Source organism: Schistocerca americana, chromosome 4 (assembly GCF_021461395.2).
Source record: "Schistocerca americana isolate TAMUIC-IGC-003095 chromosome 4, iqSchAmer2.1, whole genome shotgun sequence".
Taxonomy (NCBI): Eukaryota; Metazoa; Arthropoda; class Insecta; order Orthoptera; family Acrididae; genus Schistocerca; species Schistocerca americana.
In genome coordinates, this window is record NC_060122.1 from 717090802 (window position 1) to 717108689 (window position 17888).

General features: G+C 39.7%; 1 protein-coding gene across 1 annotated transcript in view; it reads left to right on the forward strand.

Moving 5' to 3' along the window:
* The window catches only part of LOC124613731, a 70812-nt gene extending 55788 nt beyond the window's left edge, over positions 1-15024 (forward strand). Inside the window, exons 7-8 of the mRNA XM_047142449.1 lie at positions 14626-14841; positions 14985-15024. Coding sequence (XP_046998405.1) covers positions 14626-14841; positions 14985-15024 — 256 coding nt within the window. The remainder of the gene's footprint in view (positions 1-14625; positions 14842-14984) is intronic.
* The last annotated feature ends 2864 nt before the right edge of the window (positions 15025-17888 follow it).

Sequence of the window (17888 nt, forward strand, 5' to 3'; positions counted from 1 at the left end):
TTACTGTAGCTATTGTACGAGGTGGTACAGGAGTACCTAATGTCGACTGAATTTCAGCATTGACATTAATCATTCATTTACACATGGTAATGGATGGCTTACAGTAGCTATTGTACGAGGTGGTACATTGGTGACCTGGCAAATAAAGGCTTTGTATTTTCATAAATAAATTGATCTGTAGCGTAGCTGAGAACCGGACAAGGGTACATCACGAACCGGGGGCTCAAGGAGGCAACAGCATGTTCCATGTTAAAGTTCTTATCAGTTTGACCTTTGACCCCAGCGCGTGACGCTGGCTTACGCAATCTTGGCAGCACGCCAGCCACGGACTTAGCGCACAGCGACCGTCGACGTTCTTGTTAGGAGAATTACTGTTTATGTGGACGATGTACTAATTTCAACTCCTACTTGGCAAGAGCACTGTATGTTGTTAGACAAAGTATTAGATGCAATTAATAAAAGGGGGAATGAAACTGAAACTGGACAAAACAGAATTTGTGAAGAAAGAAATTAAATTTCTGGGACATATTGTTAGTGGCAATGGGATCATGACTGATCCAGAAAAGATAAAAGCCATTAGAGATTATGCAGCACTGACCACAAGAAAAGAGTTAAAGGGTATGTTTGGCCTTTTTGGATTTTACTGAAAATTTGTACCTGGTCAGTTATTTAATGCACCTTGTCTGAGGGAACTCTTAAAGAAAAATGTACCCTATAAGTGGACTAATTAGTTCAAATGGTTCAAATGTCTCTTAACACTATGGGACTTAACATCTGAGGTCATCAGTACCCTAAGACTTAGAACTACTTAAACCTAACTAACGTAACGACATCAGACACATCCATGCCTGAGGCAGGATTCGAACCTGCAACCGTGGGAGTAGCACTGTTCTGAACTGAAGTGCCTAGAACAGCTCGGCCACAGTGGCCAGTGACTAATGAGTGTCAAAAGACATTTGAAGAACTCAAAGAGGCACTGGTGAATAAGTCAGATTTTAAACCATTGATCTGATGCCTGTGGTTATGGTTTGGGGGTTGAATTATTTTGAATTGATACAGTAGGAGAAAATTAGGCTTTTGCTAGTCAGTCATTGCAACAAGCTGAAAACAATTACAGCATTTCAGAGTTAGAAGCATTAGCAATCATTTTTGATCTACAGAAATTTTAACAATACCTGTTGGGCCATAAAGTTTTAGTTTTCAGTGACCATAGTGCATTAACTTACCTACAGATGTGCCAGCTTAAACACAGCAGACTTTGGAGGTGGGCCATGTATATCCAGCAATTTTATCATCACATAGAACACATAAAAGGCTCTGAAAACATTGTGGCAGATGCATTATCTCGATATGTAAAGGAGAATGAGCAGGATGGAGATTTCTTAGAAACATGGGATTGTGATGAAGTTTTGCTGGCAGTCATTCAGTTACAGGAAGAGGGACCAATAAAACGGTTTGTAAAAATCTCAGGCAGGAACAAAACCAAGACAATAATCTTAAGTTGGTAAACAGGTTAGGTCATCCTGACTTCCCAAAGTTGATAGAATATTACCAGATACACAAGGACATAATTTTTAGGTGAAGAAAGAGCATTGATGAAAATTGGCGTATTTGTTTCCCAGAACAACACGTGGACTTACTTATTGATTATGTACTTGGGAAATATGGACATTATGGAGCTCGGAAATGTATTGCAAAGTTAAGTGAAGTAGTAATTTTCGATAATATGTGGCTAAGATTACAGAAAAGACTAGAATCTTGTGACAGATGTCAAAAGGCGAGAGCAAATAATAGAATTATTCAGGGGCAAATGTATTCAGTGGAATCTCAGAATAGGTTGGATTTAGAAGCTGTGGACCTGTTTGGCCCTTTGCCAGTTTCAAGGAGAGGTTGCGCGTACATATTTGCGCCAGCAAATGGTTTTACTAAGTATGCAAGATCTTATCCTATTAAAAAGGCCAATGCTAAAGTAATTGTGAATAAACTAGAGAAAGACTCTTTTGTAAACATTGGGGCGCTGAAAGCAGTATTATCTGATAATGGGTCACAATTTATTTCTAAGCATTTTGCAGAATGCTTAAACAAAAGAAACATAGAACATATAAAAATTTCTGCCTCTTTTCTACTGGGTAAGATGTGTGAAAGTATCATGAAAGAACTAAACTGTCTCTGTAGAACATACTGTCACAAGAAGCGTTCTGCTTGGGCCAGTTACTTAGTATATTTCAAAGAAGTGATTAACCATCTAAAACATGAAGCCACTGGTTTTGCTCCAGTAGAATTAATGTGTGGAATTAGACCTATTAACCTCTTATTTGACGTGATAGAGTTCCCTAATCATACTGAATTGGCAATGGAACATAAGAAAAAATTTGCGTGAGCAAATATAAGAGAAAAGACTCTGGAGAGGAAAAGGAGACATGATGCGAGGGCAAGTCCAACTAGTTTTCAAATCAGTGACCAAGTGCTTGTGAAAACCAAAGAGAAATCAAAAAAACTTACGGCTGAGACAAAAAAGTCTACTGATGAATATTTGGGACATTTTAGGATTGTAGCCAACCTCATGCCATTGCTTACAGACTAGAGTATGTAAAATCACACAAATTACTGGATTTAAGAAACATTATTGATTTAAAAAGGTATGTACTGAAGAATCAATTAAATAACAGTAACGAAGAAGCCTCAGATGGCATTGCACTCTATGCAATGCTAAGTGTTTGATGAACACTAGGTGCTCAAGTTATTGACAAATACTATTTCCGTATCGTCAATCTTCCTCTTCTCCATTCAGAACTTTGACTATCGTCTTTCCTTATTCCCTATTGTACTAAAGTAGTACTAAGTATATAGGGAGCGAGTGTCTCAGTAGAAACTAAGAAGTGACTAATCAGATGAGAGAGAATTGCCTATTAATGATATAAAAGATTAGTTTAAGGTGACTATACAGTAATATGAAGAGTAATACAAAAGTTTTTGTAACCATTAAAAATGTTGCAGTGTAAGAAATGTGTTTGAGGCAAGAGAGGGCCTGATCAAGGAAGTAAAGTCTAAAATGTGATGTGTTTTGAAAGCCATAGAGGTGAGCTTCAGATGTCTAATTTTCCTGAAGTTTTATGTAACTGGTAGAAATGTTGTTGTAAAGGTAATGTGTTCAGAGGCTGTCTGCTTAACGAGTAAAAAGATGTTTTGTTTTTGAGATGACGTGAAAGCCACTGAGGCTGGCTTGTTTCAGTAGTATGTTTTCTTGAATCTAGTGAAGGAGGTATGTTGGAGAGCCGCACAAGTTGGCTGGAGTTTTGGCATGATTATGATCATGAGCCAGCATTCTGATTGGCAGTGAGTATGATCAGCCAATCAGAAATGAGACGGTTCCCGCTCGTTACCTAATAGTTATACTGGGAGTGAGGCTGGAAGAAGGGGGTCACTCGCTAGCTTTGAATGCGGACAGTCCTGTTACTAGAGCGAATCAAAATAATGTGTAAATTTGGCTTCTCTCGTCCAGATTGCATGGCCATAATAGCAGTTGCCTTTACGGACAGTTTTGTGAAATTTGCAAGTTTTGGAATTGTTTTTTTGGAAAGATATTCGTGTGTGAAAATTTGTCCTCCATAGTATCGGTGTGGCATGTTTCAGTATTCAACCATGGAGCATTTTTGGTGAGCAATTTCCTTTTTTAAAAATTCACAAGAAGGACCGAATGTAATAACTTAAATTAGTGGTGAAGTTAATGACTGTGAAAATGTTGTTCAATTCGGGTCAGGTCTGGACAGATTTCTGTCTGCTGTGCGTATGAAATGTGTGTATGAATTGTGAACTGGAAGAAAATAGCCAATAGCTTAAATGTGGACTGAATAGTACCGTTTCTTTGGTTATAAGGACAAAATAAACATTTTTGTATGGAAATTTCGGACATTATTTTCCAGAAGCTAATCCATTTTCTTATTGCCTGATAAAATTGAATGACAGTTGTTCTAAAGATCGTTCTTTCATAGTAGAGTTGCACAGCCTCAGTAATTGTAGATATTAGGTGGTGTTTTTTATCAATGCTGCTTCTACATCATCTTGTAAGTATCTATGTTGCCGAGTGAAGGGAGACTGAGCAGACACCATTCTGAGTTAGGTGAATTTTAATGTGCAGCCTGCACAGAGAGGAAAACCCCACCGCACTGCAACTGGAACATAATTTATTGATCTATTTACAACAACAATGATTATAAATAATAACAAAGAATTGAATGTGACATTCATAATTACATTTCTTTGTAAGACTTCTCAGTGAGATCCCCAGCAGTGGCCACTACGATGCAGTGAGCAGAACATCTCAGTGTAACCAACAGCACAAACTGAATTTCACTGAGAAAAAAATTGTGAAGACAGCTAAAATGTCCAGCATGCTGGACATTTGGTTACAGTGTACAAGAAACTGTAATGGCACTTAAAGCAAAATAGAGAAGTAATGTCTAGCCGGATGGACACAGGGACTAAAGAGGTTATAAAACTGCCACTGAACTAGAGTAGTCACATATTTTAAACAGTTGCTGTTGGGCATTATGTAATCAGTTACCTATCTTTCCACTCCTGAAGAATACTGTAGAAAACACAGACACTTGCCACTTCATTATTACACCTTTAAATTAACATTCGGAACAAGTTAATGAACTCAGGAAAATTCATCTACTTTGCTACTTTGGAGGAACCTTGATGCTAACGATACCTACTCATGTAGTAACCACCAGGATACAGCTCTTTCTGCAGAAAGATTATATCCACAGAAGTTTATAACTCTCTGCAGTGATAGTGTCCCTATACAAGGTGTAGCGAAATTCACGTGCTCGGGCTTCGCAACATGACTCCTCACATACCAGCAATAAAAAAATGTCTGTCCCAAAATTTTGTCTGAAGAGTACATCCAGCAGAAAAACGATGTTAAAGGGTGGCAATCTGGCAATACTGAATCCACATGAACGGTGCCTACCTGTGTGAGCACATGTTTGTTGTGCTGTTCAGTTGGTGCAGTGTATAAAGTTTTGGTTTAGCATGCAGGAGGTGGAGGTTCGATCCTGGGTTTGGGTGCATTTTTTTATTTGCTAATTTCATTCTGACATTTTATTCTGTAATATAGATCATTTCTTAGGTCACACTTATCCTAAATTTACAACATTTTTTAATGCTGAACATAACAAAAACGTAGTTAGACAAATAAGAAATAGACAGTCGAAACAAATGACCTGTCATAGGACAGAATAACTACAAAAACAATATCAGTTTTGAAATGCTAAAGATGACAGCACTGTACAATAACACAACATCTACTTGTCATTTATACTGTATGTAATATGAGTGTTCAGACGTCACACATTAGCAACCAGTGAAAATAATAGTGTCCATATTAATGACCGCATGACCTTCACGACAGAATACGTTGTAATCAGAACAACAGATGCTCAAAGTGACCTCCCTCCACGTCCAAACATTTTGCAACTCGCTGGATCATACCGCTCTGGTGCCTTTGCATCAAAGGTGCATCCACAGTAACAAGAGCAGCATGAACACGTGCTACCAATTCTTCCACATTCGTCGGTGGAGTAGAGTACATGTGCTCTTTCAGGTGTCCACACAGGAAGAAATCCAGGGGATTTAGGTCAGGTGAAAGCCGTGGCCATACAACTGGACCTCCAAGTCGGAGCCATTTCCCTAGAAATGTTCTGTCCAAATACTGTTGCACATTAATTCCAGAGTGTGGAGGTGCACCATCATGTTGGAACCATATCCCCTGCCGAACATGTAGTGGGAAATCTTCATGCGTATCAGAGCAGATAGTTTGAGAGGAATGCATGATACATTCATGCAGTCAACCAGTCAGGCAACATGTAGGGACCAACCACCTGTTGCCCAATATTCCGACCCAGATTTTGATACTAAAGCAAACTTGGTATCCACGGTCGTGGGTGATGTGTGGGTTAACCTCATACCAATGGTGTGCATTGTGCATATTGAAGACACCCTCACGGGTGAATGCTAGTTCATCTGACCAAATTACTGTTTTCACAAAGTCATCATTGGCTTCCTGTTGTTGTTGGAACCATTAACAGAATTGCATTCTCTGATGGCTATTTGCAGGATGCAGGTGTTGCGTGAAAGCATAATGATAGGGGTGCATCCCATGCTCGTGCAGCATGTTAACAACCGTGATTTGCAAGACACGCAGCTGCCTTGCTACGCTACATGTACTTCACTGAGGTTCTTGGTGTATGACCTCCAGAATAGCTTCCTCAGTAGCAGTGGTACAGCGAGTCCATGGACGACCTTTGTCACGTGGTGGTGGAAGGAGACAATCTGTCTCCCGAAGGTACAGCTCCAGATGACAAAACATTTTTTCTGGATGGCGTCGGCAACGATATCTAGCAGCATATTCACTCGCCAGATGAAATTTTGGGAGAGAGATTTTTTTTATCGCTGGCATACAAGGTGTCGCTCTGCGAAGCCCGAGTGCACGAATTTGCCTTCACCCTGTATATGTATCCTCCTATGTTTCTCAGATATAGGTTATCATTTTCCACTAAGTTCACCTTATCATGTTAATATCATCTACAATTCTACCTTCTTGTACACATACATATGTAACATATTTCTACTGTATCCTATATTCATATCTGGTTTTTCATCTGCCATCTGTGCTGCATTCACTGTCTTCTTCCATATGTAATTAATGTAAATGGATAGATAGAAAATCTACTCACATAGTGGTGGCAGGGGAACACACACATACACACAAAAAGCTTTCTGGCAGAAGAGTTGAAAGGGAAGGAAGAGGGTTGAAGGAAAAGGACTGAAGAAGTTTAGGGAAAGGGGTACAGTTCAGAAAAGTCACCCAGAACCCCGAATCAGGGGAGACTTACTGGACAGGATGAGAAGGAGAGACTGCACACATCTACTTATTGTATAACTGTATACTACAGTAACTCTGAATGCTCTCCTGTTATATGTTTCAGCCATCATGTCTGGATGTTAGTCCATCATATTTAAACTTCATAGCTTAGGTTATATCCTCTTTGATCCCATGTCAAAAGTGACAGAGCTAACAGCCAGTGTCATTTTGAAGAAGTAACTCACCTAGGTTCTGTTTCCCATTTGCTGGCCAGTTCCTGCTAATTTCTGTTGTTTGCCAATTATGAATTGAACCATATGTTATTTGTTGCATACAATTATCTCATTGTGTATTATAATTAAACTGTTTATGAGGATTTTGGATCCCTTACTATGATATCTGTCAGATTGCAGCAAGCACAGCAAGCATTTGATAGCCCACTAACGAAACTTTGATGATGATGCACAGTTGCTAAGATAAATAACATAGTACCTAATGGTATAGATACTCTTTAGTGAATAAAAGAATAAATCATGGCTTTGGGATTAATGTTTTTCAGAATAATTTACAAGGGATAACCTGGAATAAAATTTATATTGAAGTGAATACTAACATAAAATTTAATTTGTGGTTGGGAAGGGAGTAAGACAGGGTTGTAGCCTGTCCCCGATGTTGTTCAATCTGTATATTGAGCAAGCAGTAAAGGAAACAAAAGAAAAATTCGGAGTAGGTGTTAAAATTCATGGAGAAGAAATAAAAACTTTGAGGTTCGCCGATGACATTGTAATTCTGTCAGAGACAGCAAAGGACTTGGAAGAGCAGTTGAATGGAATGGACAGTGTCTTGAAAGGAGGATATAAGATGAACATCAACAAAAGCAAAACAAGGATAATGGAATGTAGTCTAATTAAGTCGGGTGATGCTGAGGGAATTAGATTAGGAAATGAGGCACTTAAAGTAGTAAAGGAGTTTTGCTATTTGGGGAGCAAAATAACTGATGATGGTCGAAGTAGAGAGGATATAAAATGTAGGCTGGCAATGGCAAGGAAAGCGTTTCTGAAGAAGAGAAATTTGTTAACATCCAGTATTGATTTAAGTGTCAAGAAGTCATTTCTGAAAGTATTCGTATGGAGTGTAGCCATGTATGGAAGTGAAACATGGACGATAAATAGTTTGGACAAGAAGAGAATAAAAGCTTTTGAAATGTGGTGCTACAGAAGAATGCTGAAGATTAGATGGGTAGATCACATAACTAATGAGGAAGTATTGAATAGGATTGGGGAGAAGAGAAGTTTGTGGCACAACTTGACCAGAAGAAGGGATCGGTTGGTAGGACATGTTCTGAGGCATCAAGGGATCACCAATTTAGTATTGGAGGGCAGCGTGGAGGGTAAAAATCGTAGGGGGAGACCAAGAGATGAATACACTAAGCAGATTCAGAAGGATGTAGGTTGCAGTAGGTACTGGGAGATGAAAAAGCTTGCACAGGATAGAGTAGCATGGAGAGCTGCATCAAACCAGTCTCAGGACTGAAGACCACAACAACAACATGATAAATTCATATCTGTATTTGAAAATAGCTCCCCAAGTAAGCAAATCAGAAAAGACATTAAACAACCATTAAAAAAAAAAAAAATACATGCATCACTAGAGAAAATAAAATATCTTGTGAATGGAAAAGGAAATGTATCTGTTGATGAGATTAGATTAGATCTGATTAATACTTGTTCCACAGATCATGAATATGATGCTTCATAATGATGTGGAACATGTCAGTTTAACAACATTTTAGTTATCCGCCATAATCAAGGTTTTTTTTATTATTTTTTGTTTTTTATGACAATGTGATTACCATATTATACCCAAAAGTTCCTCTGTTGAATAGGATGAGTCGTCATCCAGAAATTCTTTTAATTTTTTTTAAATGCTGGTTGTCAAGTGTCCAAAGACATTTCTGCTGGCATATGCCACCCCTTTCTATATCAAAGCTAGATTTAAGCCAGAATAGTGAAGATCAGCCTTTCTCTTAGCATTGAAGCTGTGCACATTGCTATTGCTCTTGAATTGAGATGGGTAATTAATAACAAATGTCGTAAGTAATTCCTGAGAGATCTTGCAGGAGTTGTCAACTACAAAAATTACTCAAAATTATGAAGAAAAGTTATTCAAAACAAGGAATAAGCACACAGTGTCAGAAGTCAGGTATTTCAACAACATACTTAAAGCTATATGGAACCTGGTGAAACAAGAGACAGGACAACCAGCCACAAAACAGGATAATATTGCTACTGAACTAAATGGAAGGGCTGTGAATGATGAGTACAACATAGCAGATATATTAAATAATCATTTTGTAAATATGGTAGAAAATATATTGACAAACAATTCAAGAAAACAATTGCAGCAGCATGGTGAAAAAGCAACTTGTACAAAATTCAGTCATATAAATGTATCACCAACTTCTTTGAAATTAAGAAAATTATAAATTCTCTCAAAAATCAGAGCTCATCTGGTATTGATGGTGTTTCTAAAAGAGTACTAAAGATTTGTCCCCATATAACATCACCATCTAATATGAAATATGTAATGCATCACCAGCTTAATGCATTTTTCCAGAGACGCTGAAATAAGACTTTGTTAAACTACTCTTTAAGAAAGGTGATAGGAGAGGTATCAATAACTACTAGCCTGTTTCACTTATGCCATCATTTCTCAAAATATTTGACAAGGTGATGTATTCTATAGTACCTAAGCAACAGTAATATCCTCATTAAAACACAGTTCGGATTTCACAACATTTGCTCAACTGAGAATGCTATTTACATTTTCACTCACTAAATTTTATAAGTATTAAATAATAAAATTCCACCAGTTGGTATTTTTTGTTACTTGTCTAAGGCATTTATTTGATTGCGTGAACCACAATATTCTTCTAGATAAACTGAGGTTTTATGTAACTGACAGAATTTCCAACTAGTTTATAATGTCATATCTGACAAAAAACACACAAAATGTTATACTTAATAATTCAACTAATGTAAGTTGAAGAGATTCTTCTAACTTGGAGAAATGGTTTATGGGGTTGCGCAAGGTTCAATATTAGGTCCACTAATGTTTGTCTTCCAGCTAATGTACAAAAGAAATAGTTCTTTTTGCAAATGTCAGTAGTTTTCTAATTAATCCAAACATACATAAAGCAATAGAAGAAATGATAAATAATATTCTGAGAAGTATTATTGAATGTTGTCTGTCAATGTTCTCATACTCAGATTCAAAAAGAGTCAACATCGAGAGGGACTACATCACCAGTTATAAGTGTAACTGTGTGCTGAGGAAAATAACTGTGGTGGAAACTTCCAGATATTTAAATGTACTTCAGCCATGTTTCCATTTTTAATAATTGCCAATCTTTTGAAAGAGACAAATCACTAAGTTGATGTGCTTTTAATATTTTCATTCAGTGCTGTGACATTGAATAAGTTCCGGGCTAACTCATCGAACCTTTATTGCTTAATAATGTGCTGCAAGAGTAATATCTGATGCTCACTTACATTCATCTTCTAGATGTGTTGAAGGAGTTAGGCATTTTACTATGCTTCACCGTATTTTTTATTGCCTCATGAGGTTTGTTGTAAGTAATCCCCTGCAAATGAATAGAAATATTGCACACAATTACAATACCATAAAAAATGAAGAATTATGGAAAGGATAGTTTGCTACTAACCATAATGATGACACTTTGAGTTGCAGAGAGGCACTACAAGAAGACTGTTACTCACCAAGCTTTGGCCAAAATCTTCATCAGAACACAAAAACATGCACACATTCACACGAGCAAGAACACCCACCACACACTTGTCTGCTATCTTGGACCACTCAGACCTGGCCATATGTTATGTAACTAGATTTAAAAATATACAGAATTTTACTTGCCATAAATGCTGTAACTGAAGTATTAACAACATCCTCCAAATATCTTTATTACATTATAAAGCACTTAGACATGTAGAACGTGGGATATTTACAAATGCTGTGCAACATACAAACTCTTGTCTGACAACACTAAAAACCGTAGATAATGCCGGAAACTATTTGGAGTGGTTTCTAATGTGCATTCCCTCATGTGATTCTAAAACTAGTCACTAGATTGAAACAGTGATCAGGAAACATCATGTGTTCCTAGGTACACAATCTTCCGGGTACAACACTCTCCCATTCTTAATCTGGAAAAAGAGTCGTAGCTAGCTAAAATAGTAGTGATGTTTTCTGTGCTGTTATGTTGCCTACTTGCTCTGCATCAGTCTGCTATATTTGAGTGGTTGCTTTACTCTGTCTGTTCTCATAATGAAATTTTTGTTGTCGTAGTATTTACTTTTGGTAGTTTAGTATATGGCCACATGACATCATGTTGTACATTTTATTAAGATTAAACATACTCATTTAGTCCTTCCTGATCCTCTCAAATGGTTCAAATGGCTCTGAGCACTATGGGACTTAACTGCTGAGGTCATCAGTCCCCTAGAACTTAGAACTACTTAAACCTAACTAACCTAAGGACATCACACACATCCATGCCTGAGGCAGGATTCAAACCTGCCACCGTAGCAGTCGCACGGTTCCAGACTGTAGCGCCTAGAACTGCTCAGCCACTCCAGCCAGCCCTGATCCTATCCAATGAAGCATACAAAAAATTTCCAGTGAAAAATTCAATTGGTACTTGCTGTCAAACAAGTCTGAAATCTGTTCAGTCGGTGAGATGCAGTTTCCTTTCCTCATCTGCATTTCTATGTCTGTAGTGCACTGAACTGTCTGGTGCTCACTGAGAACAGCTTCTGCGTTGGCTTTCATGTTAAGCTTTATTAACTCTCACAACAACCTGGCACACTGACATCTCTTTTTGCAAACTCATTCATTTTTTGTATATCTTCATATACTTGGCAGTCTACCTGCTTCTGTGTGTTAACTCTTAAAAACTTCATTGTGTGCTGTTTCATGCTTTACTTTTGAACTAAAATTTCACACGAAACTGATAATTCAATTGTAAACTCTTTTGAATTAATAAATGCCAAACTACAAACTGTAGGGCTGAGATGTTGTGGAACCTCTACAGAAAATTGGAATAGAAATCAACATAAACATCATTTCTGCCCTTTTTATTGCTCGTAAAAACCACACATTGCACGTTTTACCACCATACAGCGAGACCTTCAGAGGTTGTGGTCAAGATTAATGTACACACTGGTACCACTAATACCCAGTGGCATGTCCTCTTGCATAGATGCATTCCTGTATTTGTCGTGGGATACTGTCCACAAGTTCATCAAGGCACTGTTGGTCCAGATTGTTCAATTCTTCAATGGCAATTCCACATTTATCCCTCAGAGTGGTTGGTGGGTCACGTTGTCCTTGAACATCTCTTTTCTATCTATCCCAGGCATGTTCGATAGGGTTCATGTCTGCAGAATATGCTGATCACTCTAGTCAAGCAATGCACAATGAGGGTGCGAATTGTTGTCCATGAAGACAAATGCCTCGCCAATATGCTGCCGATATGGGTGCAACATCAGTTGGAGGATGGCATTCACATATTGTACAGCCGTTACGGTGCTGGACAGTGTGTCTAAGGTGTTCAGCCTGACCGGGTTGCCTTGAAACATATCTCCAACGATTGTCTGGTTGAAGGCATATGGGACACTCATGCATGAAGAGAATGTGATGCCAATACTGAGCAGTCTATTCGACACATTGTTGGGCCCATCTGTACCGCACTGCATGGTACTGTGGTTGCAAAGATGGACCTCGCCATGGACATTGGGTGTAAAGTTGCTCATCATGCAGCCTATTATGCTCATTTTGAGTTGTAGCACATTGTCCTATGGCTGCATAGAAAGCATTATTCTATGCGGTGGCGTTACTGTCAGGTTCCCTCCGAGCCATAATCCATAGTGGTCATTCACTGCAGTAGGGCCCTAGGGCAGTCTGAGTAAGGCAAGTCATCGACAGTTCCTATCTCTCTGTATCTCCTCCATGTCCAATCAACATCGATTTGATTCACTCTGAGATGCCTGGACATTTTCTTTGTTGAGAGCCCTTCCTGGCACAAAGGAACAATGCTGACATGATCAAACCGTGGTATTGACCATCTAGGCATGTTTGAACTACAGACAACATGAGCCATGTACCTCTTTCCTGGTGGAATGTTTGGAACTGATCAGCTATCGGACCCCCTCTGTCTATTGCACCTATTGGTGCTGCTCGTGCATGGTTGTTTACATCTTTGGGTGGGTTTAGTGACATCTCTGAACGGTCAAAGGAACTGTGTCTATGATACAATATCCATAGTCAGCGCCTGTCTTCAGGAGTTCTGGGAAACGGGTTTTGTTTTAATGTATGTATATTCTAATGGATAGTCCAGTATCAAGTTCCTTTGAATTTAGTCATCATTACATAGCGTTACCTGTTGTGACCTTACCTTAATTGCAAGCCATTGATTGTAATTTGTCCCATTATCCATTGGAAACAGATCTATTTATGGAAATCTTTCAATATCTAAAGATATCTTGGGATGTCCTGGGGTAAAAATCAAACAATGGAAAATCCAGGATGGAATATAAATGTCCTGGGGTAGATTGTTTGCAGTTTCCCCACAGCTACTGTTGCAAGTGCAATAAGGCACACACGTCAGGACTCTGTGGACTTACCTCTCTTTGGCATAAAGTTTGCAAGGTAAAAAATAAATCAGTTATTATCACAGACACTTTTACTGGTAGTTAGAAGGATGAGCCCTGCCCATCTATTTCATCATAGAATTCAGCTCTACCTCTATATTTACATCTACATCTACTCTCTGCAAACCACTGTGAGGAGCATGGCAAAGGGTTCATCCCATTGTAACAGTTATTAGGGTTTCCTCCTGTTCCATTGATGAATGGGACATGGGAAGAATGATTGTTTGAATGTACCTGTGAGTGCAATAATTATTCTAATCTTATCCTCACAATCCCTATGTCAGCTCTATGTAAGGGATTGCAGTATATTCTTAGATTAATCATTTAAAGCCGGTTCTTGAAACTTGGTTAATAGACTTTCTCGGGACAGTCTATGTCTATCTTCAAGAGTCTTTCAGTTCAGTTCCTTCAGTATCTCTGTGACACTCTCCCATGGATTAAACAATCTGGCGACCTTTCATGGTGCCCTTCTCTGTATACATTCAGTTTTCCTTGTTAGTCCTATCTGGTATGGATCCCACACACTTGAGCAATATTCAAGAACCAGTTACACAAGTGATTTGAAGTAATTTCACCTGATGAGACTGTTAAGTAATTTGTGGATTTTGTCACTAAACTGTTTTTATAATTGTGTACTGAATAGTGAACATGAGCAGGAATATCAAATGATTGGCAATGTGTTTTCTCAATAAATATTATCCGTCCTTAACATTTCTTCTTCCAAAAACTTGATTCTCCACTAGGTTTTGAACACTGCAGAGATTGACCTCAGTTGGATCAATGCAATATGTATAACATACTGAATAATATTCAGCTATGATATCTTTTAAGCCTCCAAATATATCAATCATTAGTGTTCACCATAACAGCTACAATCAGAAAAGTAAGAGTCTGTCATGGTAGAATTCATTACAAATTATGGTTTTAATGGTTGTTCCCAATTTTAAGTGAGTAGTGAGTGACAACAATACATACTTTGAGGGTAAGTTTTTTTGTAGTTATTCACTTTACTGACTTGCATTGTTTCAGAATCTGCAGGAAAACAGAAAAGATATACTGCCATGCTGTAATTAACTACAAAGAAAAGAAACAGTCACTGCTAGTGTGTGAAATTACAGCTTCATTTATTGAACCAGTCCTGAAATTTTCCAAAGAAAATGTTGCATTTCGTGTTGATATGGGGCCAGACGACACCCTGGATATATTAAGAGGTAATACAGTGTTACTTTTATATTGTTTGCCATGGTAGAATTCTCACTGTATATGGTACCAACGCTCATATAGCCATCTGGAGGTGGAAGATAAGCTGTGTTTGATGGGTCCAAGGCCACATTCATAGTACAAGAAAAGAGCAGAAATTTATTGCTCTTAACTGTCTGTATTTTTAGGAAAATACTACACATACTTTTTGGTGTAGTTCCTGTTTAGGCTAATATATCTTGTCTGGAGAGGAGGCTCCATTCCTGAAGTATGATTCTGGAAAGTCATCAAAATACAGATCTAAGGCTGTAACAACATCTGCATTTAACTCTAATAATTTTTCTGCTACAAGTTTGAATGTGATATGAAAGTAGATGGAAGTCAGAGGAAGCCACATTTTATGAAAATTGAGAATATTAAAGTGATTCATACTTGTAGTATCTCAGTTTTCAAATTGCCATTGTAACGTTGTGGTCATTGTTGTTATCTTAAATGGAGATTATTCTCCCCTCACCTCATCCAAAGCCTTTACTTACTTCAGTCTCTCTCTCTCTCTCTCTCTCTCTCTCTCTCTCTCTCTCTCTCTCTCTCTCAAATGAGGTCTCTCCATATACATTTTTGCATCAAGTTGCTCCAGATGGCTTTTGGAGTATTCACAATTTATTATTTCGATTTTAGCAAAGTATTAGGTCTCTCCTTATATGTTTCTGCATCAAGTTCCTCCAGATGGCTTTTGGAGCATTCGCAATTTATTATTTTACTTTTAGCAAAGTAACCAATAACAAAAATTCCATTTGCATCACAGAAACCAGAAGCCAGCATTTTTCTTGCAGGTGAAATCAACTTTCTTATTTTTGATACAAGAATAAAAGATTCCTCCTATTGCTATGATGTCTGTTTCATTTTTGGAGGGAATTGCAGACCATTATGATATCTACAGTATAAAGCTGTTGGATATTATATGTATTTGTTAGCAATTAATGAATATGCCATGAGACTTGAGGTGCTGTGTCATTACTGCTGGAAATATTTAGTTACATGTTTTCTTTACCACACAAAATTTGTGTATGACTCGAGTTGGGGTGGCAGTTTTTGTATTCCTCCAAGTTGTTATCTCATAGACTTGGAGTAACAGAACTGTTACAGTACCTGCATGTTGTCTTCTCCACGTGCAGTTCATGCTAAATAGGTAGTTTTCAAAGTCATCCAGTTTTTTTATTCTCTGTGAGCAAAGTTAGTAGTGACATGGAGCACCAAACATATTTTGGCACTGACCAATATTTTTTATTTTTATTTATTTTTTTTAATTTTATTTTTTTTCATGCAGTTTGTATCCAGCTTGAGCCAGGTCAGCAGTATTTGTAAATCTCGATTACTTCCTCCCAGATACGAGTCACACGTTACACTGTTTCTTATGCCACAGTTTCTGCCATATGGCATATCACTATGTTTTCGGTTGCCCATGTTGTTGTTGTAGTGTCGGTAGCTGGACCGACACTGTGAAGTGGATTGCTGAAAAAGAAAGCTTGACTACGCGGTAGCCGATAGTGCACGGCATACAGCAATAAGCATACGGGCGTGAAGTCTGGAACATGAGAACTTATGAATGAATAAGAAGAAAAGTATGTAGATGCTTTTTACTTATCTTTTCTTTTATTGCTTCCTTGGAATACATCTCTCTTGAATACGCGTAAGCTATAGTCACTGATACAACTGGTTCCTTGCTAGTTCGTAGCCATTAACTTAGATGGCTATTCTGTCTCTCGGCTAATGAGAGAGAAAGGCTTCGTACAACTGGGCGATAGCTAGGTTCGCGTACAACTGGCCGGTAACTTGGTTCTCGTACAACTGGGGCGGTAGCTTGGTTCTCGTACAACTGGGGCGGTAGCTTGGTTCTCGTACAACTGGGGCTGAGTCCTCTCTCGTATCACGAGACCTGCCTTGGTGGTGGCGCTAGGTCTGCGATCACAGTGGCGACACGCGGGTCCGACATGTACTACATGGACCGCGGCCGATTTAAGTTACCACCTAACAAGTGTGGTGTCTGGCGGTGACACCACATTCCTCCCCCGCAAATCGGCGAACGGTCGTGAGATAAGGCTTCCGCCCGCCGTGGGGAGGACCACATGTTGACGTAGGCGAGGAGGTGGGGAGCCTAACAACAGGCGAGGCTGTGCCACCCGCACCCGGCCATCCGGTCCGAGGGGAACTAGGAAACGCCTGCAAAACTAGTCCAGGGTGCACGTCAACATGCGGTGTATGCGCCCGTAAAGAAACATGAGGGGCCGAATTGTCGACCTCCATTGCGTCGGGGTAGCCGACGCGCGATGACGTCATGTGGTCCGGAGCGGTCGGGAGTTCCATGGCGGAGGACAGCTGGTCACGGGAAGCGAACGGAGGCGCGTGACCCTGGGAGGCGCTTGGCGGCTGCAACGAAGCGTCGAATGCGGTCGGCGGCGGCGGCGGCTGCTGCTGCTGCTGCTGCTGCGGCGGCGGCGGCGCGTCGCCATGGGGCAAAATGGAAGGCATCGTCGGTAACACCTGGGGATGAGGCGAGCCAGTAGATGGGTCCCCAGGGCGCTGACCGGACGGCACCGTCGCTGAAAGCAGACGGGGAGCGGCAGAACCCGAGCGACGACAGAGGCGCAGCTGATTGAGATGCCGACGCACCTCACCAGAGGCCCCCAAAACCAAATACATCGCGCGGCCGAGGCAGCGAAGAATGCGCCCTGCGAGCCAACGCCGTGAACCTCGATAGTTGCGATAAAATACAACGTCGCCTGGAGCAAAAGCAGGAGTCTGCCGCTGCACAGGAACCTGATGCGGCGGATGCAGCAAAGACATCAAGGTGCGATGAGGACGACCGTGGAGCAACTCAGCCGGCGAGCGACCATCTCGGGGCTGAGAGCGATACGAGGACAAAAAGAGCAACAATGCGTCCTCCCGAGAATGCGACTCTTTCAATTTCAACATCTGTGACTTGAAAGTCCGGACCAATCGTTCAGCGGCACCGTTGGACTGAGGCGAAAACGGCGCGGATGTCAGATGTTGAATACCATTGGCCTGGCAGAATGACTGAAATTCTGCGGACA